The following is a 26,879-nucleotide window of genomic DNA, read 5'->3' on the forward strand; positions in this document are numbered from 1 at the left end:
GCCAGGCTGGGCACGTGGCACCATCCGCGCCCTTCCTGCCACCCACCTGAGCGCGGCCCCGCCGGCGTGGACACGGCAGCCGCTCCGGCTCCCCGGCTTAGCTCCCCCAGCTCTGGCTCCGCACAGCTCCTGCCGTCCCTTTTGAAGGCGTTGGGCTGGCGCGGGGCCCAGCCGCACATGGCCGAGCGCTGATTGCAAACAGACCGTCTGGAGGAGCCGCGGTCAGGGGACAGGGTGCCGAGTGCCTGGAGCTCAACATGCCCCCGGTCCCCCCAGCCCAGCGCAGCCCGTGGCGCAGGACGCGTGGTGCCGGCGTCTCTTTTCAGGTGCTTTTATTCAATGCTACTCACAGACCCTGCGCCTGGGTCAGCCCAGTCCAGCACCGCAGCCCCACACACCAGCAAACCGCGGGGAAAAGCAAACCACAGCCCCTGGGGCCGCACAGCCGCTCCGGTAACACCGGTGGGATGGAGCCTTCAGCAGAGCTCAGGCAGGCGCTCACCGGCAGCAGTGGGGGGTCAGGGTGGCCGTTTGCAACATGGGGTCCCTGCTTCACAGGGACCTCCGATGAGCAGGGCATGGGGCAGTGCTGGAACTGGTGCCCCAGGGGGTTAATTAAGGCCTGAACCCACAGCGGTGGGGTTGGGGGACTCTGTGCCAGGGCCCTGGGAGAGGGCTGAGCCCCCAGGGCACCGCAGTCACCTCCCTGTCCCCTCCCCAGCCCCAACAGCCTCTGGACTCGGGGTGCCCAGCGCAGGAGAGGGAGCGAGCAGGGCTCGGTGCCGTGCGTGCTGCTGGAGCGGTGCCAAGCCAGAGCTGGCACATGCCTACCCCTTGCCTGGTGCCAGGGGGGCCTGTCCTGCTCTGGGAGTGGTGCCAGCGCACGGGGCTCAGCCTGGCAGAGCCATGTCTGGCCTGGCACTGGTGCCAGGTGTCTGCTTGCTCTGCCGGGGCCGTTTACCACGAAAGCTGCCGGCACCCGGGCACCCATGGCTGGCAGCAGCGACCCAGGCGAGTGGGGAAAGGGGAGCAAAGCTGCGGTCAAGATGCCAAGCCCAGGAGGCTGCTCTGGGCAGGTAAGTGGGCAGGGAGGGAGGGGGCCCGGCTGCCCACAGCCCCCCCAAGTCCCCAGAACAGCCCAGGGCAGCAGCTGGGGGTGGTGGGGGGACAGCCCAGCCCTGTGCGGCAAAGGCTGAGGTTGGGCTGAGGTTAAGCGTTTGTTTCCCAGGCAGCACGATAAAGCTGGGGCTCCCAGCTCCTGCGAGGGGTAACTGGGGAGAAGCCGGAGTCACCCTCTGCCTGGCTCCGCACCTAGGAGGGACCCAAGTGGGGGAAGCAGAAGGGAGGATGGGGAAGGGACAAGCACCACTGCTGCTGCTCGAGGCTTTGCTCTGTATTGGCGCTGGCGCGGAGCCGGCGCGGCTAGGTCCGGGGCAGGCTGCACATCTCGCAGTGGTCCGTGCCCGGCTGGTTCATGAAGGTGCAGTGCTGGCAGGCCCAGACGGCCGCCGAGGCAGCGTGCGCCGAGCCACCCACAGCACCGTACTCCTGCAGTCCTGAGATCTGCACACCCACCGTGCCTGCGGGAGAGAGAGCGAGCCTGTCAGAGTGCGGGGAGCGCTGGGACAAGGCAGGTCCTGCCTGCCCTGGGACCCCCTCCCCGAGGGACCCCCTTCCCCAGGGCCCCCCATTCTTACTGCAGAGCTGCTCGATGGTTGCCCACTGCTCTGATTTCTTCCAGGTCTGTGCCAGCTCCTCGTTCTTGGTCCTCACAGCTTCCAGCAACAAGCTGATGCTGTCCTGGAAATGGTAAGAGGGAAATCAGTGCTGGACGCTGCTCTGGCACCCAGGCTGGCAGTGCCACCAGCCATGGCCACGAGTCCCAGCTGCTGCCCCTTTGGGTGCCACCAGGGTTGGTCACAGGCAGGGAGCATGATGCAGTTTATCCCTTTTGCTCCCCCCAGCATTCAGACTTACCCCTAAAACCCAAACGCTTCCCCTTTTCTCCACAGGGAGGAGGTTTATCACCAAAGCAGCATCTCTCTGAGGGTCAAGCCCGACTCCTTGCGGTACAAACCCACCGTGCCAGAGCATGCCAGCCCCAGCCTGATCTCCAGCTGCCCAGGGCCTGCCTGGCGCCCCAGGAACCTCTGGCACACACGTGGCCCGTTTGCTGGCACGCAGTTCACCCCGGGCAGGTCCGGCCGTGCAGATGTGAACCGGGGCCCTGGGCAGCTGCCAAGCCCCCGGTGCCCGGCCAAGAGCGGTGCAGCCAGGAAGTCGTTTGCCTCACCGAGATTTGGGGGGCTCTGATCTCGTTATCATTACAACAGGAATTTCTGATCCCCAGATATTTTTTACAAATGTTTCCAGCTCTCGGAGCTGCAGCCAAGTTGGCTCTGCCCGCTCTGTGACCGCGCGAACAACCACCCCCGCGCTGCTTGGAGCAGCTCTTGGACTAGTCAGGGGCTTTGCTTTCACTTTTTAAACCTTCAACCAACAGCTCGGCCTGGAAGAGGCGCTGGGCAGCCGCACGGCCCTGCACAGGCACCCAGGGCTGGCAGCGGGTCTGTCACCTCACACACAGAAGTGACGCCCCGGGAGGAGCTCAGGGCCCTGGGGATGCTGACACGACGCTCTCCTCCACGGTACATACCCGCAGAGGCATCACCTCGTTGGTAACCAGGAAGAGGAGCAGATGGAAATCAGAAATGACGTCTAGGAAAATGGAGGAAGTATTTTGGGACAGGTACGTGGCCAAGCTGTGGAAGTCCTAGAGAGAGTGGACAATAATAAAGTCAAGTCACTTCCCCCACGTGATAACTTTGTTTTCCTGTTTGTAACACTCTTGTCTCTTTTGGGCACTGACTGAATGTGCCGGGACACCCCTGGAGTTAGAGCCCAGGCTGCCTGCCCCAGTTCCAGCCAACAGCTTCCAGAGAACAGCATCTTTGTGCCCGCACCAGCTGTCCCATCCCAGCACCTGAACCACCCCAGAGTGGATCTTGGAGCAAGAGAAACTGAGCAGAGGCCGGTCAGCTAAGCTCAAAGCCCTGTCCCTGAGGAAAAGAGGCAGCTGAGGACAGAGCAGCCCCTTCCTCCCCAGCCACCTCTTTTTCCCTGCTCTCAAACCCAGGGTGGCCTCAGAACCGAGCACCGAAGCTGCTGCTGGACAGCCGACCTCTCCCACGCTGCAGACACACGGGCGGCGACCCCGTTCTCGTGATGACTTTTGGAGGAAGCCCGTGACATCTTTGGCTCGGCCTCCTTAGAGGAACAAGCTGTTGCTGCTTTAAAGCAACTCGAGTTCCATGTGCTGGCAACACCCAGCGAGCGCCTGGGGCTGTCGGGCAGCTGCCTCTGCTCAGTGCTACGGGCCTCTCGCAGTAAATGGCCTCCGCGTTTTAAAAATCCACCCAGAAAGAGAACTCAGTGCTCTCGGAGCTGGAGAACAGACCCTGTCCCGCTCCCGTCCGCAGGGAGAAGCGGGTCCTGGGTTGTCACCATGGGGCCGGAGCGCCCTGACCTGTCCGGTGCTGCCTGGGGGCTCAGGGGGCCCCGGTCCCCGTCACTGAGCGAAGCCATCGGCAGCCAGACGTTTGGCAAGCGCTGGGCTGAACCGCGACGGGGTGATTTAAGGGCACAACTGGAGCTGTCTCTGCAGATACCAGTAAGGGAGACAGATGACCCATCTGTACGGAACAGCTTTGCTGTGAATTGCTCCTTACCTGAGTCTCTCCCAGCACATCGCGGTTCTCAATGGGGAATGGATTTTGAGAAATAGAAAAAGTGTAGACAGGATCCTTGGGGAAAGTCGTTGTAATCTAAAAAGTCCAAGAAAGGGCGGTCAGAGCGCTGGCAGCAGGAGAGGCAGGCGGGATATGGGAAGCAAAGCTCCTGACAATCGAGAGCAGCCGGGGCTGCACATCATTCGGGGCTGGAACGGGGGCCCAGACTTCCCTGCAGTCACCCCGTGCTCGGGGTGCGCTGGCCCTGCCGCCCCGCGCCAAAGGGATGGGCGTGGGGGGACATGGTGTGCCCAAGTTACTGAGCTCCCCAGCTGGTGTTTGGGGCTGCGAATGACATTCACACCTGTCCTGATTCTGGGGCTTTAAAGTGTCAGTTCCTGACTGCTGAGCCCTGTCGGTGAATACCTTTGTAAGCAGAAATGCAGAAATACCTGCCAGGACAGTATTAGCTGGAATAATGCCTTTTTAAGGAAAAAAAAAAAAAAAAAGAGATAATACAAGTTGTTTCAGAAATGCAGCTTTCCAGACTGCTCCTAACTGCATTTTCCATCAATCTGTTTTCATCTTAATTACACCCCAGGTAGCCCAGAAGCAGATGCCTTTACTACTGGAGCAATAAACACGCTCCAGCACTGCCAACTAGCATGGGGCGTCCGTGGGCCCCACACAATGAGCCCGTTGTTCCTGACACAACATTTCTCCGTGTGAGTCCCACGTCCCCGTGTCAGCCTGAGTCACTCTGATAAGCGACACACACAGCAGAGAGTGAACGGGGCAGAAGGACGAGGCAGGGGAGGCTGCGGGCTGCCAGCTTCCCTCTGCCAGGGGCAGACTGCTTGCTCCAGGTGGATTTAATCGTTATTGGCATCACCTCTAACTCCAGCAATATCATCTGTCATCTGAATTATTTGCTTTCCTGCCTTCCACACCGTAACAGTTTCCTTTCAAGCCAAAAGGCAGAGTATGGGAACTCCCTCCCCCAGGAAAAGGCATTTCTGTACAACCGACCTGCTCTGCTGAGTCACCGAAAGGAGCCGGATCCTTAATTGCTGCTCAGTGACAGACAACTGGAGCTCTCTAACGAGCTCTCGGTGAGGCAGTGCCCGGCACACACATCCGTGGGGCTGGCGGCTTCCCCGGCATGTGGCCACGTGCCAGCTCCGAGCCCTGATGAGACACCGGGCAGTGACTTCCCAGTGCGTCCCCTGGTGCCACTTGGGTCCCCAGAGCACGGCAGTTACCCCACAGCACAGCAGCCTCTGCGCTACGGGTGTCTGGCAGCGGAGGGGAAAGGAGAAAGGAAGAAAATCTGTCCTGTGAATCACCCCCAACATGAATTTTCAAGGTGCATTAAGAACTTTGCTCCGCCCTGTCTCCTGCTGCGAGCAAATGAGTGAGGCGAATACTCACGTCTATGATGAGGTACTCGACCGGGAGCGGGCGAGCCAGCTGGGTGATCTCGTTGCCAAACTTGTCTATGTCCTGAAAGAAGAGGAGTCTTGTTATTCCTCACATGGAATTGTGTGAAGCCTGAGGGATCCCACCCAGCGGTGCCCACGTGGCGCCCGGGGATCCCCAGCCCTGGCAGATCACTCGGGGGTGGGAAGGAACCTGCTGGTGTGTGGCTGGTGCTGTGGAGCTGCCCGAATCCCCGCTGTCCGGGGACAGGGAGCTCGGTGACCCCGTCGGCCACGGCCTCTGTTCCCCCGCGAGCCACAGGAGTGCGTGGGCACCACCCACCTTGGTGCCCTTGGCCTCACTCATCCCCACCACAGAGGTGCCCGGTGTTATTTAAGAAGCGTAAATGCCATTTAGGGAGCAGCACCGTCTGAAAAGGGAGGGACGGTGCCACAGCTGCTTCCTCAGCCAAGGCAAACCCGACTTTCTGCAAAACCGGCCACGAGCCTCCCATCCAGCCCTCGCCTGGGAACTGGCAATCCAGGCGCTTTCTCACACGCGGACCTGAGGAGCCGCGTATCACAACGCAGGAACTTGTTTTGCTTTGCCAGATGAATTGAACATAAAGTTTAATTATGGAGAAAAACGGCCAGCATATGTTCATTAATCATAAAATGACAATTAGACGTGATTTATGTCAAACATGCCGAGTTCAAACACAGCTTCAGAAATAAATTCATGAGAACTGACACTTTTCATTAAAGACTCTGTAAGAGGGGGTTGTATTTTCTACCTAAATCATCAGTTAACATGTTATAAATCATTCACTGAGCCCCATATAAATCATACGCCCATAATTTCCAATCAGGGACCTTACACTGCAGTTACATTCACTGCGCTCTCGGCAGCCCCAGCCGGCGCTGCCGGTGGAGCCGTCACCCCCAGAGCGCGGTGGTTTGGGGAGCTCGGCCGCAAGCCCCGCGGGGTTCGGAGCGGCAGTTCCTGGGCTGACACCCTCCTCTCCCAGCCGCGTTTTCTCCCGGCACACGCCACTTCCCCGCTATCAGCGTTTCTTGGTTACGCCGGTATTTACACAGCACAAGTATGCGGCACGGCGGCCAGCACCCGCTCTGCCCGCCCGCGCACCGGCAGGGATCGTCCGAGCAGGCTCCGGCACGTCACTCCCCGGCACAGCCCCCATCCCAGCCCCTCCCCGAGCACCCTCTGTCCCCAGGAACGGTACAAAAATCTACCTTCCAGTCTTTGAAGCTCCTTTTTAAAAGCAATTCTGATAAGGATCTTTTCTCCTTGAACATGACAGGTTGTTGGCCCCGCGGTTATTTCTGCAACGGGGCCAGTGGCTTGTGGCCTCAGATCTCTGCGGCTCTGACAGGGGCCGGAGGAGACGCGGAGCCTTTGCAGGGAGATCACAGGACCCGAGAGCTAAAACTGCCACGAGATCTTGGTGATATGGCAAGAGCCGGGAATCAAACCTGATCAGACCGAATCAGCTTCCCAAACACAATCCTGCCCTGCAAGAACGAACCTGCAACAACTCACCCATAATGAGCCCATCTGGAATTCATTTTCAAATCTAATTAAGTTCTAATATGCAGAAACATTTTTCCAGCACCTGTTCGCTTTAATCTCCGCCTCTGGGGATTTCCATGTTAAATGCCTTCTTTTTAATGTCATGCTGCTAGGGCCTTCAAGACGTGCACCAGACTGTCCCCCCAAGCTGGGACCTCGCTCAAGCCGAGGATGCACCCAACCCTGCCCCTCCCCGGACAGACCCCCCCAAACACTGGCACTCTTCTCCAACCCCCACGCACCATTTTATTAGGCAATTACGTTTTAAAGACCTTAACAAACGCCGAGCTGGGAAAAAGACATCTTCATCCTGAGCTCGGCACCGCTGGGCCCCCTCCGCATGTTAGTGCTGCCACCCGGGAGCCACAAACACCCAGCGGCAACTGCACCGCAAGGGGGCCAGGAAGTGGTTAACGATGGTGCAAGTATTTGGCTTCTGGATATAAATGAAGCAGCAAGGCCCGGAGCATATGGACAGTGAATCGTCCTGAAGAGAGGAGAAAACTGGAGGGTGCAGCAGACGCTGCAATTAGAGACGTTCAGACCGCGGTTTGGAGGCAGAAGCTGCAGAGGGATGAGGTCAAAGAGGGAAGGGGATGGGTGCGATGGCTGGAGCATGCCTGGTGCGGCACACGCCCCCACAGCACTGCCAGAAAGGCTCCGGGGATTTTGGTCGAGGGTGAGCAGAGCGGGCGAGTGCAGAACAATAGAGGCCGTGGCTCCACGTCCCGGGGCAGCTCAGCACCCCACACCTGCTGTCTTCACCGCAGGCTCGCTCTGCCGAAGGTACCGCGTTGTCGAGCCGCTGTCTGTCCTTTCCGCGCGTTCATAAAGCCCAGCTTTGCTCCTCCCTGTCCAGTTTCCAAGAGCTTCACCGGGTAGCCCTGGCCCCTCGCACAGACAAGAGCGGCTGACGCACAGACACAAAGCGACTTTCCTAAGAGCGAGCAATAGGTCAGCGAGAGTTGAAACCCTTCTCAGGAGACTCTTCGCGAGCTAATAACGCATCCTCCTCCTCCCAAGAGCAGCTGGGACATTTAAGGCTAAGACGGCTTTTCCAGCCCAAGGCGACCCGCCGGAGGGAGCCCAGCCAGGGAAGCCCTTCGCTGTCAGCGAAAACCCCGCGGAGCCTCAGCGCAGCTCTCATGTCTTCCCTGGGCAGAGGATTCCAAAGCAAATGGGCGGCAGTGACACGTGGGGACAGCCCGGCTCAGACTCCCCTTCGGCTCTAAGAGAAGCGGCGCCTGCGCCGGGGGCTCCGCGGGGCCAGAGGGACCAGACACAGCAGAGGAGGAGCCGAGGCTCAGCTGGTGTCACTCACAGGGCATATGCAGGACTCTGCGAGGGCAAATGGCTCTTTCACAATGTTTGTGCCATTGTGAAGTGCTTTCATCTTACACCATCCCAAAGAAGCTCTGGGGAAACATTAAGGCAGCTGTAAAATGCTACTCATGGCGAGGATGACATCTTCGTGTTTGCACTAAGCTGACACAATTACCTGTGATAAGAGACAAAGGCAGTCCCGAAACCCAATTATTAAAGTGTTTCAAAGGGTCTGTAAAATACGACCACCTCTTTCCTCTGTTCAGCATGAGGTCAATAAGCCCAAGAAATTAAAGGTGGAGCAGAGTGCATGGCTCTGCGGGGAGCAGCCGGGCAACGCTCAGGCACGGAATAACCAACCCACGGGCTGGAAGGTACATTCTCAGTGGAATCAAAATCAGTCTGGTTATTTTCTAGAACCAGATGGACACAGGACATGGCTTGAGGGCAGAGCGAATGGAAAACGCCCATATGCAACACTCAGCTGGGCTCTCCCTCACCCGGCTGAGAAACGGAGTGAAGTGGCCATTGCAACATCGACATCTTCACTCTCAAAGAGCCCGGTTACCCCGACTCGTGTGCCCGTGTCTCGACAAGAGGGACTCCTTCACGAGTTTCGTTGCACTGACCTTGCCAAGGAGCGCGTGCAGGTTGTGCAACGTTGGAATTAGAAGCAGCGCTGCGCTGTGACGCTTTGCACACAACCCGGCAGGTCAGGGGGACGTTTTCTTCCTTCTGGCTGATCTTACCTGGAGAGGCATCTCAGAGTAAAGTAACTTGTGCTCGTGGTCCCTAAAGCCCTTGACTGTCACATCAGAGCATAACTCCAGCCTTCAGGAGCCAGGAAAGCAACGGCCGTGTGTAGAAAGCGCTCACTGCCAGTTCCACCGGGGTGGTTCCGCTAAGCAGCGGGGCTGGTGGCCAACACAGAGAACAGGAAAGAGATAGGGAAATCACAAGGCTGGAGGCCTCAGGAAAAACATCTCACCTCCCAAGGACAACGCCAGCGCCATCAGTTTTCCTATTTCCACGGAAGAAAAGGAGGTGAGTTGCGTTGGGGCAAGACCAGCCATGGCCCCAGGGGACAGGGTACCCCTGCTCCTGCTCCACAAGCACGAAATGTGGTGCAAACCAAAGAAAAGCAGCTTGCTGGGCAAAGGCAGCCGCTCCTCCTCCCGTGCAGCTCGTCACCTGCGCAGTGACATCCCCGCAGCCGCAGCTCCGCTGCCCGCAGCGCTGCAGGAGCGACCCGCAGCTCCAGTCCAGGTGCATTTTAACAGTCAGCGCTGAAAAAAACAACGCCTGCTGCGAGCGGAGGTGCGAGACATCCCGAACAACGTGACCAACACGTAGCCGTGGGCTTGCACTGCACTGGATGTGCCAACACAGCACCTCTGCCGACCCGCGGTGAGCGCTGCCCGGCCCTGCTCTGGGCAGACACGAGGGTTCCACAGACCAGGCCTTGCATCTGGATGCGTCGTTGTTCTATAACTACATCTGTACTCCACAAACATGGCCCTTCTGGTTCTCATCCAATTAGAATAAATTTGTATCTCTCCGTTCATCCCAAAGGGCATTTCAAATGCATACTTGTGTATTACGCAGAAATAGATATCTGGACTTTTCTCTCTACCAGTGACAGCCTCTCAGTCCAAGACAAAATGCCACGATCACTCCAAAAGCGCAGCTTTCTGCCCAAAGGGAGTTGGGGGGCAGCACAGAGGGGAACCCCCACGTCGAGGACGGGGGACAAAGCTGCTCGGCTTCCGCGGGTTCCGTGGAGAAAGGGGGAGCGGGTGCTGGACCCTGAACCAGCCACTCTCTGCCCAGCCCTGGGCTCCTCTTTTTCCATTTAACCACCGCTCTGACCCCGCCGCTGTCACCAGCCCAGTAACCATGAGGTAGTGTCTCTGACCTCAAGCCTCGCACATTTAACAAGACCCCAAAGGCTCTCAAAGCCAGCAGTGACTAAGCTTTCCATCGATTTAAGAACATTCCAAAAAAATTAAGAGATCCTATAGCCAAGCACGTTTAAGTCTGAAGGACAATTACTCCCGCCAGAGCAGTGCTCGAGCCTTCCTTGAGCACATCGTGAAAAATGCAATCATGGATAAAGTTATAAAACATGAAATAAGCTGCAGCCCGACCCAGTGAATCAGTGGTTCATGGAAATTTCCACAGAAGGCTGGAACCATCCGTTCGCATTCTGTTTATCTCGCTGCTTCGCATTACAGATGGGAGCGAAGCCCTCATGGGAACACCCGCCAGTTCCTGCTGCTCCCAGCACCCGGGGTGGCCCCACATGTGGCACCCAGACCTGTGAGACCTCCCCCGAGCTGCACCCCGCGCGTGGCACGGCACGGCACAGCGCCGCAGCCGCCAGGAATGAGCTCATCCGCACATCAGGGCCAACCCTCGCACAGCCGAGCTCCAACGGAGCTAAATCAGACCTGCCTTATCAGCTCCTCTGAGTGACCTGAGTGCAAAGGGAAAAGGCGCTAATTCCATCTACCTTTCCCCTCCGGCACTGAATTTGGCCACGAAGCGTTCCTCATTCCCAGGTGCAGTTCGGCGCTAAGGGGTGGAGGGGGAAAACGGAGCCTCACGGGCTGATTCACCCAGGCCAGCATTTCCCAGCCTTGGGTTCAGGACATACTGGAGTGTTTTGACCAGCGCGGTTGTCCCAAAGGAAGCTTTGCTTGTCCTCTGCTCCTTAACGAACAGCTTTAATACAGGCAGCGGGAGAGCTGCGGGCTGTGAGTATCGCAGGCAAGAACGAGATAACTAACTTGGATGATGGATAGCCATTAATTAATGCCTCTGTCCTTGCTCACGGGGCAGCGCCATCCCCACGTTTGAGAGGCAGTGCTATTGACCTCTGCAGAGATCCTGTCCCCAAGTTTCTAGCTTGGCCCCGCAGACACAGCGGGGCTGCAGATCTCCAGACACAACTGTCAGGGGAACGACGACAGCCCATTCATCACCAGCAAACCACTGCGACCCGCAGCAGACAGGTCGCCAGCAGCGCTCCTGCATGAAGCTTCACCTAAGAGTATTTTGGATCTGCTCTGGACGCACGTCCCCCCTGCTGCTCCTTGGGACCGGTGTTTGGAGCTGGCTGCCTGACCCGGGAACAGGAACGGGGCGCAGGTGGTGACCCCGATACCAGAAGAAAAGCCAGGGGCACACCCTGGTCCTGCTCTCGCTCCCAAAGCCTCCACACCCGCGTCTTGTGGCAGACGAGCACGCACGGGGCTGCCCCTCCTCTTGCTGCACAAACTACGCTGCCTTTGCTCGCATCTGCTGCCCAGTCGGTCCCGGTTAGCGCGTCATACACGAGTGAATTAAAATCAACAAAGCAGTGTGACAAACACTGCCGACAAACAGGGAAGAGGAGGTCAATTTGGGGCTCTCGGTGGATCGCTGCAGACCTCGTTTAGAAGCTGGACAGCCAATGGCTACTGCCGTGCTGGAAACCAAACCACCACGTTTACGAGGGGGAAACGGAGCTGATGCAATTACTTTGCAGACATGTGGCGAACGGTTACTACTGAAAATAGTTCAGACCTCAAAGAACATCCTTTCCTGAGCTGGCCGTGCTGGTTTCCAGACGCGTGGCAGAGCCGTTTCTGCGGCTCCCCCCACGCAGAGCCAGGCAGCCCTTACCTTGTAGAAGACGTCGGGCACGTACTGCTCGCTGCTGGACTCCTTGGCGTAGCCCAGCTCCGGCGCGTCCCGGCATGGCAGCAGACACTCGTCCCGAACCAGCGCCATGCACTGATTCGAGACCTGGTAGCCCTCGAAGTGGACCTGGTTGTCGGGACCACCTGGAAGAGAAAAGGCTGGTTAAGAAAATTCCACACGAGTGATTTGCCCGGCGTAACCTGGAGAGATGGGACAAAAAGAGTAACATTGAACACGATGGTCTTGCTAATAGTGAAGAACGGAAAGATGAAACTGCTGGTACTGCTGTGTAGGGAGGATTTCTAGGCAAGAATCCCCCTAACTTCTACATTTCTTTAGTAACAGCCATTTTCACAGCTGGCTTAACAGGACAGAGCCCTGGAGCGGCAGCCAGAGCGCTGTGCCAGGAGCTGACAAGAGGCGGAGTTGCCCTCTGGAAGCTCCTGGTAGCATCGCCCTCCCAGCACCCGCGGGTCTCTCCTCTTTTTGGAAGCAAACCCAGGCAAAGAGCTCCTGGGAGCCCCTTTCCTTTCCACGGGAGCACGAGCCGCAGGTTCAGGGTTGGTCGCCTCGTCACGTCAGGCCCAAAAAGAAAAAGTGTTTTCTCAGCCTGTAATGGATGGCCTGGTGGAAACCTGACATGGAAAGTGGAAGTTAAGACCCTGGCTCACATGCTTGGCACTGTAATTTGGATAATGTAAGCAACACCAGGTCATGTGTCATTAGAATACAACTGGAAAGAGAAGATACAGACAGATGGTAGGAAAACGTTACCGTTTCCAAACCTAGGAATTCAGGAGGGGATAGGAATTAATCCATGTAGAGGATTTAAAGAAAAAGTTGGTGCAAACTATCCAAATATATTTATGAGGCACAAAAGGAAGGAATCAAGTGTTTAAATAGAAACCTGATGGGCTGATTCAACAGAAGACAATTAAATTATCTGGAACAGAAGAGAGGAAATATTCGCTGTCTACCCTTTGATCTCTAACCTCAATCACTCACTGCTCCAGAACAAACACTCCTAGAAATTAAACATAGACACAGGGAAGGCCTGAAAAACGCCAGCCAGCATTTTCTCAGTAAAATACCTTGTTTAAAAACAAACCCCAAAAACTAACCAGAAATAAATAACAAAAAAAAAAAAAAAGAGCAAGTGAGATACACATCTATCTTCAATGAAAGATGGATGCGTTTAGCAGTCTGGAATGCATGGGCAGCTGTCTGATCGCACAGGCCCGGTAACTGAGAGAGCGTTTTCACTGCAAAAGGCTCTGGGAACACTTACAAAACCTGGGCTCAGAGGAGGGAACATAATATCACACTTTCGGTTTTCACACTGGATGCTATTTGGAAGTCACGCGTTCTTTTCGTTGAGTTAACCAGACCCAGAACCCAGTGTATCTGCTCCAGGGAAATGTTAAATAAATACACGTGTCATCCCGTGGAGAACGGCGGATTGAACTTCCAACACTGTTCCACGGGGCCTTTGGAGACTCGCTGTGAAAATGGCTAAAATCAGAGGTGACAAAGCAAAGCATTTTGCAGGCTACTCTGTTTTATTCAGGCAAACAACATCAAGTTTCCATGCATGGGAGAGCACAGCATCCTACATAAAGGTTTCCCTGAGAGCGACACAAGGGAGATAAAGGTCCCTCCTCTACGCTGAAGCAGCCAGAGGAGCCATGAGGACCGGGATTGCCGCGGTTCTGCACTGCCGCTTTCAGGCAGCAGAAACTGGGGCTTCAGGATTCGAAACAGCAAAGCGAGCGACAGTTGTTCCCCCTGGCTGCAGGCAAAAAATGCTTTCTGGATCAGAGAGACGGATGCTCCAGGTCTGAGCCTCAAATAACTTTCCTGCAGGGGACAGGGTAAATAATTGTCGAGAAGATAGCAAAGGAACATAAAAAAGTATTTTACTTGACAGAGCAAGGCAGAACTCTTGTTAAATAGGACAGATGGGGACCAGGACGTCTGACTTCTGACAGAGCTGCATATTCTTCTGCTATTAACAAGAGATAATTCACGTGTAACCGAGAGCGCCCGGACAAGCCGAGGCCAGTTTGTACCTGTAGCCACAACTGTGACAAACTTGGATCCAAAATGACCATCTGGAGAAAGGCGACAGATGTTGGGCTGCTGGTTCTGAAAGTGTCCAGCTGTGATGCACTCTTCTGCACTGAGATAATACGTGTCCTGAGGGAAGAGCAGAAATGTCAATAAAAAGGCCAACGCGGTGTAACCTGGTCTGCAGCCAAAGGAAACCGCCCCCACCCCAGTGAAACACGCTTTCGGAGAAAGTTGCTGCAGAAACTGGGGAAGGAATGTGACATGTCAGCTCTCCAGCCCTGGGCCTGGCCCTCGCCAGAAGGACTGTCCCACTTCTAGTTCCACCCACCTTTACACGCACATTTTTTGTTTTTAAAAGAGAGTTTCATTTTCCAAATAGGGACACCATTGATTTTAGAATTACAGGAAGCTGAAAAGGTCCAAGTGTGAGCCATGTGTACCTCACAGAGCCCAGCCCACAGGCACGTCCTCGCACTGAGTCACTTTTGCTCACTGGATTTGCACCTCACACCCCACTCCCTCCACTCTACTAAATTTTTTTAAACCACAAGCACCATTTTCTTAAAGCAGGCGGCTGAAGGACGGCAGGCAGCTCTGCGTGCTACCCAAACAGCTTCCAACCCCTACCAGTGCCCTTCAAGCTCCAGCTCTTTTTCCTTCTGAAAAACCACATTTCAGGAGAACTCCTGTGGCAGCGTCACCTGCAGCCCCGCGCTGCCCTGGCTCAGCCCTGGGCTCGGCACAGCCGCGGTTACGCGGTGACACGAACCCTCAGCGCCAGCAGCTGTGATGAGCCGCACACTTGAATCTCACCTTGTTTCTGCTGTACCGAACGGTCCCTTTCCGTGTGTCTTCAGAGACCAGATCAGTGAATATCCAGCCAACCTGTAAAGAAGTGTTACGGAAAAAGTTGCTTTAAGAAAAAAAAAACCCACAACACACAACAAAAACCACACAAACCAAACCAGAAGAGAGCTGATACATTTTCTCCTAGTGGGACACGATGTTCTTGGCCGCTGGCAGCCCCACTGCTGAAGGAAATGGCTCTCCCAGCTGTGCCGGGCTCCTTTCCATCCCATTTCCAGGAGCAGCGTGCCAGCTGGCGGCCCGGCGGCACCTGCAGCTTGATGTTTCACTACGGAATATTTTTTCATGGAAAGATCTGGAGGCTGTAAGAGGCCTCTGAGCCGCTTTCTCCTCCCACCCACAGCAAAAAGCATTTCCTATCGAGCGTTCTGAGCAAAGCGGCGTCGGCAGTGCCAGCAGATGACAGAGCGGCTCACATGATCTCATTTTGAAGCTTGCAGTCGCTAGTTAAGATAAAGCTCATACGTTCCCACTGGAGTATGATTCATTCCAACTCAGAGCCTGCTCCGGTCCAAAAAACACATTCCTGCTTTCTGCATTGTTTGCAGATCGGAGCGGGGATGTGTACACACACACCGCTGTGTGAACCCGCTGCACACGTGCTAAAAACAGCTCCCCAGCATTAACCCTTCCGAGGGGAACTGCTGATTCAGGTTCCCAGCAGAGCCCAGACAGACAAAAACCTGCAGCCAGCAGGGCACTACATGCTAAGTCATATTGATTAAAAATATCTGATGTGAGGAGCAGGGGAAAAGTGTGGAAATAAATAACACACAGAAACTTTGCCTCAGACACTGGCAAAATGCTGAAGATCTTATCTGCAGAGAACAAAAGGCCTCCCGGCAGATGTTTACAGTCTACTGTGCCGAGCCTTTTCTGATTTGTGTTTTCTTTAGCAAGTCAAATCTTGTTTGTGTACATCTCATTCCCGGTATTCACGCGATACCAACAGATTCCCCAAACCAGAAAATATCAGTCCAGGTTTGAGCGGAATCAGCAAACCGCTGGATCCCGACACCCGGGGGTCTGGCAGGCTGCGGGTGCACGGACCCCACAGAGGAGAATAAAAACCACGCAGGATCCTCTGCTCCTGGAAGTGGAGCACAGATCCCTTCAAAAGAACAAACTCAGAAGGCAACTCCAGCTACATCTGTGCCAAATTAGCACTCACCAAGGACATGCTACCAGACACGGCTCCTATCTGAGGAGAAATAAAGGGAAAATCATGTTTCTCCTTCTTTGCTACTCCCTTTGATGTCCCCCATGCCCGAGGACCGCTGACTTCAGCTGCACAGCCCTGCGAGGTGCTCGTGCTGAGGAAAACGCTCTCATTTTGGTTTTCATACCTAAAAGTGTAAGAGTTACCGACGCATCTCAGATGTGCCCCAGCGGTCTTGAATAACCCCGTGGAGCTGAAGAGAACTGCCGGCGACTTTCTCCATTGCCACGCAAAGATCCATGAAATCCCCCAACATCCTAACCTTTCTCAGTCCCAGCTTTGCAGCGATCTCATCCACGACCTCGGCTTTCGGATCGTCCAGGATCTCCAGGCTGTTCTGTGTACCGATCTGTGGCAAAGAAAAACTCGCTAGTAAAACGGAACAGGAAAAAATGCGGTGCCCTTCTTGCCAGGAGTGAGGCAGAGGACGGGAGCAGAGCTCTAGGTTTCGCCTCGGCATCACTGCTGATGGGTTTCACCCCAGAGACCTCCTGTATTCACAGACCCATCCCGTCGCAGCCCTTCAGCTATGTTTGCAAACTCCGTCTGGCTTTATGAATGAAAGACTCAGCATTTACAAACAGGCCATTGCTGTTTCCGAGCGCTTTGGAAAAGGCGAGAGATTATACAAATTTTCCAAAGCTCTGTGTTCAACCTGCCAGTTTGGTGCCATCACTTCGTTTGTTGGAATTGCTGAGCGGCAGAGAGGCAGAAATCCAGCGAGTCCAAGAGCCCATGCCCAGGGTTCCCCTGTGCTCTGGAAAACACGACACCTGGGTGCGCTTCAGAGCTTTCTCGTGTAGAGAGACGCTGTGTAGAGAAGCACGGCAGGGACTGCTCACCAGGAGGGCAAAACCTGCCTTGCTTTTGCTGTGCACAACTTCCGAAGCAGGGGCTTAACAGCCATACTGAGACAATACAGGGCATGGCTCTGCTCGTATTGGAAAGAAAGGGAAGAACTTAAAAGTGTTTTGCAATTCCGCTCTCACACACGCACTCCCAACCATTTAGGTTTTTTCCACAGACAAGCCTGTTGCATTTTACTCCAGCAACCCTGCAGAAATCATCAAGAGGGAGAAAACATATGACGCACCATGATATGTTTGTATATGTAGTGCTCACACTTAGAGAAGTGACTTTGATCAGCAGCGAAGGAGCCAGAAGGCAAAGGTAGCTCCAAGCTGAGCCTTGTGTTGTGGGCAGCGCGGCTTTTCCAGCTCTGTTTTTCAGCTCTCTGACACCAAATTCAGCTTTTGGGTTTCCCGGGAGCCCGGGCTCGGCGGGACCCGCTCTGGCAGGACTCGGCTGTGCCGTGCTGTGCCAAGCGCGGTGCTGTGCCGTGCCGTGTGGTGCCGTGCACCATCTAGTGGGGACTCCCGGCTGCTCCGAGGCACCATATCTCATCCTCGGCCTCTCACTCAAGGCAGCAGACTTCGTTTCTGTGTAATTAAACCACTTACATTTTACCAGAGAGCTGGTAAGAAATCGAAGCAAGGGTGCAACTTTTTTTTCCTAGCAGAGAATTTGTTTCCAAGCTGTTCCATGCCACAGGCTTGGAAATCCAGTAAATCAAACAAACATGAAAAGTGAAATCAGCTATTAAGAAGTTGCCCTAGCCTTAAACCATTCGAGTGCAGGGTAATGTCAAAAAAACGTGAAAATTAACAAAAAGCAAATCTGGGTTTTAAAGCTCTTTCAGTGGCAGTGACACACACAAAGACACAAATCACAACATCTTTTTCATGGGACCATTTTCCTTATGGAGCTGCAGCTGGAAATACTGTGTGAGGCTTCCCAAACCCAAAAGCGTTTCCGTGTTCCCTGATTATCTTTATGAGTTGACAGCGATGCTGCGGCAGCAGCTTTTACCTGTGGGGGTTCGTAGATGGCAGCGACCTCTGCGCGGATCCCCAGAGGGATGTCCTTGTGCTCTGTGTACCGGCCGTACAGATACCCGAGATGTTGGTTTCCCGTCTTCCGCCAGAAGTCGAGGAAGCGATCTGCAATTGTGTGGTTCTCAAACATGATGTTGTCAACATGCCTGTATTTCTGTTTGACAAAGTTCAAGCGTCAGGCCATCCTCGGCGTGGTCCGGTTACTTTGCCTATCACCAACACCTTCCCAGGACACACACATCACCCCATTACAGCCGGATCCCCCAAAACGGGGACACAGAAGCTTCTACCCAGCTCCCTCCCCTCTGCCGCAGCGTTCCCCCCGGCACCGCTCCTGGCCCTGCAGCAGAACCCACCGCGGGCTGGAGCGTGGGGAGGTGCTGAGCACCCCCAGCACCCCACTAATTTGGGTCCCTACGGCCCCTACTCCAAGAGCCTTTGCAGCTAAAAAAAGACACTGAAATTTAAGAGGAAACAAGAAGAAACAGTGGGTGGCCTTTTGGATCCCAGAAGGAAAAAGAGCGGAGATTCGTCGCTGGCGGTGCCAGCTCAGGCGTCCTCCACACGAAAGGAAACTGCTGAACCAGACACATTTTGGAGCCCTTTTCTGCAAGGACTGAAGACCTTAACAGCCATTTCCCCAACAACGGCCAATACGCAAAGGCTCCCTGCTCCAAGTTGGCTGCTCCTGAAGTCATCTCTCCAAAAAGAAAAGCCAAGCCCCTTCTCAGCTTTAAGCAGAAGGGCTCCCCAAGCTGCGTCTCACCTGTCTGTTGAGAGTGATGGCGCTTGGCTGGCACTTGGTGCAGATGCCTTCTGGCCACGGAGGGTGCCCTTCGCAGCCTGATTTGATCTTGCAGCTGATGTTTTCCAGGGCGACAAATTTCCCCCTGCAAGAAGGAAAACAGAAGGTGGCTGTTACCACAGTAAATGCTTTTGGGTCTTGAAAGTGGCTGGAAAGGAGCAGGGCAGAGGAGACACGGAGGCACCAACGCTTTGCATCTTCAGAGGATCCCCAAGCCCCTGCAAACCCCCACAGGGGACATTCTGCTCCTGTGCTCCCCAAAAACCTCTGCTGTCCACTTAGCGGCTCCAGAGCAGATATTCAAGCAAGAACAGAGACACAAAACTCATGGGACCCTGCTTAAATAATTGATGCAGCACGTGGGAAGTAATAGATGATCCTGCCAGGGCAAATTAGAGCTTCTTCCGTGCGCACAAGGCTTCCTGCAAAGGGAAGCTCCCCGCAAATTAAAGTGTTATGGCCCTGAGCTGCATCTCACAAAGACATGACAAAAATCCCAATGGCACTTAGGAATAGCAGGGACAAGGTCTCGCCTCTGCATAACTTATTTATTCTCAGCACTTCCCTGGCCCGTATCACCACAGCATCTCCACCCCATCATGGGGCTGGACGCCTCATTTGCCAGTTACCGGGTGGTGAATCACGGCACCACGACAAGAAAAGGTTTCGCTAAGAACACGGGGAGCACGGGACAGAGCAGAATCAGGCCCTGAGGACTGTCAGGCTCATCATTCTGTCCTGGTCATGTTTGTAGGTAACAAAAGCCACTGGTAAAAGCTCTCCACAGTCCCAGTGCCTCTCCACGAGGTTTGAGACCCAGGCTCGGAGCTTGGTATCATTATGGAATCCCCTTCCTTCCCCCTGGCCTTCTCCCCCCAGCAATAGTGTTTCCTCGAAGCAATTACATCACCACACAAAAAAAGAAAATTATAAACAAACCCCAAATATAGACTTTTTTTCTTTCCCTTTTTTTTTTTTTTTTTTTTTTAACATGCTGTTTTCTCCTCGGTTTGCCATTCAACAGTTGTATCCAACACTACTCTGGTGAGATCTGTCTGTACTTTCATTTATATTTTTAAAAAGCAGCTACAACTAGATTCCCTTAAACAGAGATTTTCTTACTTGTCCGCCCCTCCGGTCAGCTTCCTGATGTAGGCATGGAACGACATGTGCTTCACAGGAGGCTCCAGATGGTTTAAATAATCCTCATCAAAAGGCTGCCAAAAACACCACACAAAGAAAAGCCAGGTCAGACACCTGCCTGATAATACACCAAGCGCTAAACAAATGGATGTTCTAGAGTCAACCCCACTCACTCTCAATGTGGAAACAATCAGGAGAATTTAGGCTCATTCTCAAGGCAGCTACTGCTGGGACAGAAACAGTGGGGCTTTACAACAGCCGCTTTTATTATCGCCTCCTACTTTTATAACAGGCTGGCTCCACAAATCAGGATGAGCCTCAAAGGCAAAATGCTTTTTCTTTTCAATATCCAACAACAAACAAAAAGCCCAGCTGCTCAAACATGGCCAAAGAACCTCCCGAGAACGCAGCGACTTTGGAGGGATCGCCGCTTCGTGCCATAAATTATACTGCACATTTGCAGGCATTACTAACGCTGCCCTCAACCCGAATAATACGTGGTTAAACTGGGGAGCGCTGGGATCCATGAGAGGGGATGAAACAAGAAGATCCAGGGGAGAGTGAAGAGGGAGGAAAACTTTTATAAAGCGCTTTCTGTTAAACTCATTACTACAGAAAACCAGAGCATTAACCAGAACAAACCCAGGGGTGTGAAGGCCCCGAGCTTTAGCGCTCCTGGATGCGACTGGTGCCTTTGTTGGGATTCCGACCCTGAGCTGACAGCTCCGTACGGGCAGCGCTCTGGGCAAAAGCGTCCACACCAGGAGAAACCGAACCCAAGAGCACTGTGGGAGTCTGCGGGAGTCTCTAGAGCAGGTTCTTGGGCTCTTACCTCCAGCGGTACACAGTGCACACATTTGCCCAAGGGGCCGTGGCGACACCTGCGCAAAGAGAAAGAGAAGCAGCGTTAAATCTTGTTTAATAATGGAAAAGTCAGGCTGTAAAAGTTACTCCAGACTAATGGTTTTGGTGTGGAAGATCTGTACAATCATACAGCTCCAAGCAACTCTCCAGCCACCGAGGAATATTACAGAGAGGCCACCACAAGATAATTTCACATAAAGAGACAGCAACAGCTTCAGGTTAAATCCGAGAGTCCCAGGTCAAGATCAAACCCTCCCGCTGTCTGTGGCGCTGGCTCTTCTCCCCGAGCAGCCGCCTGAACCCACCTCAGGTCGCAGCTTCTCAAGTTTTACAACCCTGCACCGGGGTTGTGTTTCGATTCAAAGAATTTCAAATCTACGTCACAGGGCTGGCCAGGGTGGTTTGAACAAAAAGACAACTAAAACATTCATCTTTTATCAGTCGCTAGAGGATGGTCTGGAACAAACAGGGAAGCACGTGTTTATCGGACAGATAAAGACCTGCTGGGTAAAGTTACAAAACAGAGGGGAAAACATCTTTTGAGGTGATCACTTTAAAAAAAAAACAACCCCAAAACAACAAAAAAATTCCCCCCTCACCTCTGCCCCAGCACTAGGTCGGTGCTGGTTTTCAAAGGGAGGTCTCTAGAGAGGAGCACGGACTTTGGCTCTTGTAAAGACAAAACAGCCGGGATCCGGTTGCAGTGTTGCTTTTAACGAAGGATTGTGGCAGATAATGCACAGAGAGCACTAAGGCGGGTGATGCACTCAGCCGCACGCCAGCATCCCCGCATGGTTACACCGATCCGCACTCACATGCAGAACGAGCCCAGACACACTCATCGCTCATAAATACCCAGCCCTGCGCTGCGGCTCCTGCTGAGAACAATACCTTCCTTTATTCTTTTGAAAAATGTGGTCGAGTTAAAGACAATGTTTTTGCCGTGGAGTGATAGGTTTTGCCTCTATTGTTTCAATAATGTGACATTTCCCTCGTTTATCGCCAGCCTGGAAAAGTTAGATACGATTTTCCCTATAAAGGCGACATCTCTCCAAACTTCCTTGCTGCTGCAGCACTAAAGATAAACCACGCGGAAGCCAACACAACGGGGAAGGGCGAGTGGCTTGGTTTTACAAGGAATTCCTGCTTGCCTTTAAAATTTTCACTCCAGCCCTTTCAGAAGTTACTTTGCAGAGAGTCCAGCCCCAAGGCCACAACCGGGACAGACACCAGCCCAGGACCCAACTGGGACATTGTTAATGACGAGCGATAAAAACCAGCCATCCAGAGAGGGACATTTTAGCAGCACCATGGCAGGTTTACGGTGGTATTAACTCACCATTGTATTATTACTTCTACAAAACATACAAACTGCTTTGTTTATCTAAGCCTCTTGCAGCTAAAAGTTTTGGCAAAGCAAGACCACGCCGCATTTCTGTGAGCAAAATGGATTCCTCGGTTTCACAGAAAGGTTAGAAAGGCATATGATGGAAAGGAAGCCAAAAAGGCAAGTGGGCAGAGACCCAAGTCTCCCTGCCACTGGATATTCCCACTCACTTCTTTGGTTTTGCCTTCACTTCTTTGCTTTTCCTTTCTAAGGAGCGGCCAGATTGAAGACCCAGAAGTGCTGCTGAGGAGCCGCATACAACCGCAGCGTGCTGGGGCCGTGCCGGCTCTGCACGGCGGCCAGACAAGGCAGCAGAGCCCACGTCTCCACTCTGACAGAGATTTCAACGCCAAACGCGACCCTGGCACTCCTCGCTGCCGGCTGGGCGATGCCGAGGCAGCGGCTCTGGCGGGAAGCACGTTTCCCTGTCCATCTCCTGCGGGATGGAGACCTGGCCCTGCCGCCCGCACCCCGACCACAGGGAGCTGCAGCTGGGACCATGTGGAACAGAAGCTCCTGCAGACAGCGGGCTCCTGCTTATTAAGCCACGTGCCACACAGAGAGCATAACCTCGTACGGCTGCACAGCACTGCCTGCCAGGACATCCCGGGGAAGAATTTGAAGTTTTCATTTTAGTCTAGAGAATTCCTAATGTTTCAGGAGCAAAAAATATACGATCACAAGCCCCATAGCAGGGGCCACCTTGGTCACAACAATAGATGCTCTGAATGAGTCCTTCCTGGCAAAGACCCTGGGATTTTGGTATCTGCTTCCTTTCTCGGCTCGATTTAACCTCCCAGGACAATGGCAAGGGCTGTTTTCCCTTGCGAACGCTCCTGAGGCAGCGAGGGACAGGGCAGAGCGCGGGGGCCAGTTCCCGTAGCGCTTCCTGGCCGCCGCTTTCAGACGAGATGTCACAAGCTCTGCTGAGGCACAGATGTGCTGGCAGGAACAAAATCTGCCTTCTACTTACAGCTGCTGGTCTCGATTTCGGTAAATCTTCCCATCCTGTTTGATCAGATACTGGTCGATCTCGTCTTCCACCACCTGGGGGGCCCCCACAGGCCGCAGGCTTTGGGAGACAGAGGTGTCCATGGTCTCTGAGGAGGAGCCAGCTGGGCTCGAGGGGTAGAGAAACAGCATATCGCCATGCCTGCGGGGAGGAAACACAACACACGGCTAGCGGGACCTGCTGCTGGACCTCCCGGAACACAGACCAGCATGTAATTTATTACAAACAATAAATGGACTAGCAAACGTGGCAGTCCGATGCCATTCCTTTAGCCACCTTTCCACTACTTGGGTCATTCACACAACAAATGCAAATCTTTTCATCAGGAGATAGGACCGAGAGAAAAAAAGATGAAGAAAAGGTGAAAGGAGCCTATAGAGAGAAGCAACAGCTCCAGCAGGGAGAGGGACCAGCGTGGATCCCTCGGGTCGCAGATGCCAGCACTGACAGGCAAGCAACAAGTTGCAACAGGTGGTAACAGTTCTTGTACTTTTAGTCAGTTTAACATTATCCTCCAGGTGAACAGAATGAAGAGATTCCCAACCAATCACGATGTGATCACACCATTTTGCACCTGCCTAGAGCAGGCAGGAACCCCAGCTCTGCACAGGGGACCGTCAGACTCTGGCTCCAATGCCGGAAAAAAAGCAGAGGGTGAGGGAAAGCTGGGCTGAGGGAGCTCGCTGGGGCTGGGAGAGATCAGAAGGAGCCCTGCTGCTGCTGCACCACGGCAGGCAAACCACAAGGCCAGGAGCGACCTAAGAACGGCCGCCAGAGCCTCGCACGTAGATGTTTTGACCGCCCCCGTTTCAGCACATCAGTCAAGTTTGTCTCTTCTGGGAGCTGGCAGGTGACAGCAGAAAGCCAGGACTGCTGCACCGTGACACCAACGCCGCTCCGGAGGGGAGAGCTCGGGGCAGCGCAGGGAGGAAGAACCCAGTGTAAAAACCCTGCACCCGCAGTGGCTCTGTCAGCACTCACTTGATTTTCAGTAGGTTGAGGGATTTGTTTTGTGATGCCGTGATCTCTCCTGTCCTGTTTCTATTGGTGTAGACAGAAAAGCCATTATTCCTGAAACCAAATTCTTTTGCAACCTGAAACAGAGAGAAGAATGACAAGGTTTAAGATACCCTACAGCCCCGGTCAGATGCCAAAAGCTGCTCAGAGCAAGCGCTGAGTCCAGGGAACTTCTATTACAAAACCTTTGAGTAAGCCCTATATTAGGGAAGAAATCCAAACATTTCTTGCATTCAGCTCAGCAAGGGGATACAGTTTTCCCCAGCTGAACAGGCAATTTCAGTGAGTGCTGCTGCTTTTGTTCTGATGTAGCCGGTTGCAAGCGTGATTGTTCCACTCTGCCCCGGGTAATACGAACCCTTGAAACTGAGCAGCTTGCTTTGCACAGGTTCCTCAGATTTGGAAAGCGACGCTTTTCTCCTTGGGTAAGACTGTTCAGAGGCTGCAGCCAGTGTCTCTGCCCCAGCCCTGAAACCCGTCAGGATTTGGGCTCGCTCGGGTGGGGGCTGCTGTCTGGGCTCTAGCTTCCAACAAAGCAAATGACTCACAAAGGGCAGCAGGTTTCGGTCTGCACCCCTTCCCCCTTGCAGGGGGAAAGGAAATTGAGCTGAGAGAACAGCCCTGCAGGCACAGAACACAGAGCACTTCTCTGATGAAGCAAAGAAATCTTGATCTGAGGGTTCCAGGTTACAGCAGAGCTCCAGGAGGGAAGGAGCTCTTAAACAGTAAACTGTAAACACTGAGCAGCTGCATCAGAGCAAAGAACAAGCTACAGCCAACCCCAAACATGACAGCTCCAACACTTGGAGTGTTCTGCGCATCCCAGGGGGGAAATCTTCCCCAGGAGACCCCGCAGGCTCTCATATCACCTTCGGATCGCGCTTTAATCCCTTCCTTGCTCTCTCCAAAACCATACTGGAAAACCAGCGGCACACAAAGTACATTCAAATGATATGGAAAGGACAACTCAAGCAGCTGAGTTTCACTGGGTCACACCTGAAGAGGCCGGTCCCTCGTGGCAGGATTTGACTATCAGCTTTCCTGTGTCTTTGTCAGCCTCTGTTTCCTCAGTGGCCGTTTCTTTGGGAGAACACTAAAAACCTCTCCTCTCCAGGAAAGCTCCCACCCCAGGAAACTCCAGCTGAAAAGCTGAGTAAGTTTTCTCCATCAATTTTGTCATTTTCCATCCGGAAACTGGTTTGGGCTACACCAATAAAATGCCCTTTTCCACCAGGCATGCCAATCCTTGCTGCCATCAGTGCATCTGCCCCGTGAGGTGACACACGTGTCACCAGTGCGAGCGAGCCACCAGAGCCCTGCCCGGTCCCGCGGGTAGGCTGCCGGTACCTTCTTGAGGAATGTCGCCACCGTCTCTCGCTTCGTGGCCGTGATGCGCTTCACTCCGTCTGGCGACTGCACGCGGATTATCTGTGGGGTGAAGAGGACAGCCCGAGCTAGTGACAGGGGACAGAGCCCACCCTGCGCTCACAGCCACGCTGGAGGTTCACAGACACCGTCCCCACCGCTCCTCCCTCCCGCTTTTAATGCTGCAAATGCACAAGGAAGTAATTTCCCAGCAGCAGGGCAGCACCGGAGCGACGTCTGCATGCTGCGGGATGAATTTCCCTAATGCATGAGGCACGGCAAGGAGTTGGCACCAAGAAGAACGCTAACGCTGCTTTTCTCGTCAAAGCTCTGACCTCAGACATGGAATTAACCTTTCTGAAGGAGGGTGAATCAAGAGCTTCCGTGGGATGATTTATTCGGTGCCTACACGCGAACGCTGGCTTAGTGGGTGCTAATGGGCACCTGGGCTGTCGCTGGGTTCCAGCCCACGTTACTGACCTGCCGCTTCCATCACTAAAGAAAAGACGAGGAGAAGAGCCACAAGGCTCAGGCTGCCCCTGTGCAACCCCCAGCAGCGGTTTCGCTGCAGCCTGGAGTCAGAGATGGGAAAAACCGGCAGATTTTGGGGGAAAAGGCCAGGCACGATCCTTCACACGCTGGCAGGGAAGTCGCAAACACAAACACCAGCGTCCCGGTGCTGCCGCAGACCAGGGAAGCGGCTCAAGGGGCTCTGAGGGCACGTTCACCTGGCGACACGGTCGGGATGCAGCGTGTCCTGAACGGGGGGACACGGGGGGGGCGCGGGGGGCAGCCGGTGTCCCGGTGTTGTCCCCAGGAGCCCCTTCACACTCTCCCAACTTTCGGCACGGGAGAAGCCCGGCCTGACGGTACCGGGACACCTTGGCGGTACCGACGGGCCCGTTCTCCGGCTGGGGCTGAGCGCGGCCGCCTCCCCCGCTCCGGGGACACTTCCGTGGGGCAAACGCTCGGGGAACCGTCCGGGGCACCGCTCCGGGGGTCTGCCCGGCCCGGACACCGCCAGGCCCGTCCCCCGGCGGGACGGCCCGTCCCCAGAGGCCGGCGCGGCCCCGGCGCGGTGCCGGTGCGGGCTGAGCGCGGTGCCGGTGCGGGCTGAGCGCGGCCCCGCCGACCCACACGAATCTGCTGCCTCATCGCCCCGCCCCCCGGCCGCCGCCGCCGGGCCCCACTCACGATCGTCTCCGCCATGGCGCTGCCCGCCGGGGCCCAGGGCTCGCCGGCCGCCCAGCCACCGGCCCGTCCGCCGCAGCCCGGCCCGGCCCGGCCCGCTCCGCTCCGGCCCGCTCCGGCCCGCCGCCTCCGGGCCCGGCCCGCCGCCTGCGCCACCGCCGCCCGGGCCCCGCGCCCCAGCGCCCGCGTTCCGCCGGCCGAGGGTTCCCGGGCGGGGCGGGGCGGTCCGCCGGCACAGCGCCCCCTGCCGCCTCGGCGCCTCCCTCACAGTTGTCCCCCGCGCTGCCTCGGTGCCACCGC

The 26,879-nt window shown here is 54.9% G+C and overlaps 1 protein-coding gene across 1 annotated transcript; it reads right to left on the minus strand.

Annotated features, from left to right (window-relative positions):
- Window positions 1-317: 317 nt before the first annotated feature.
- NPLOC4 (NPL4 homolog, ubiquitin recognition factor) lies at window positions 318-26,783 on the minus strand. The gene is made up of 17 exons (XM_065647888.1): window positions 26,583-26,783; window positions 25,371-25,451; window positions 23,988-24,100; window positions 22,968-23,147; window positions 20,576-20,624; window positions 19,723-19,817; window positions 18,562-18,685; window positions 17,770-17,949; window positions 16,163-16,249; window positions 14,628-14,699; window positions 13,814-13,940; window positions 11,727-11,887; window positions 5,160-5,231; window positions 3,729-3,824; window positions 2,657-2,773; window positions 1,698-1,800; window positions 318-1,580 (listed from the first exon to the last, which is right to left on the minus strand). The coding sequence occupies exons 1-17, from the start codon at window positions 26,595-26,597 to the stop codon at window positions 1,423-1,425; spliced, it is 1,830 nt and encodes a 609-aa protein (XP_065503960.1). The 5' UTR covers window positions 26,598-26,783; the 3' UTR covers window positions 318-1,422.
- Window positions 26,784-26,879: the final 96 nt, after the last annotated feature.

Source organism: Caloenas nicobarica, chromosome 18 (assembly GCF_036013445.1).
Source record: "Caloenas nicobarica isolate bCalNic1 chromosome 18, bCalNic1.hap1, whole genome shotgun sequence".
Taxonomy (NCBI): domain Eukaryota; kingdom Metazoa; phylum Chordata; class Aves; order Columbiformes; family Columbidae; genus Caloenas; species Caloenas nicobarica.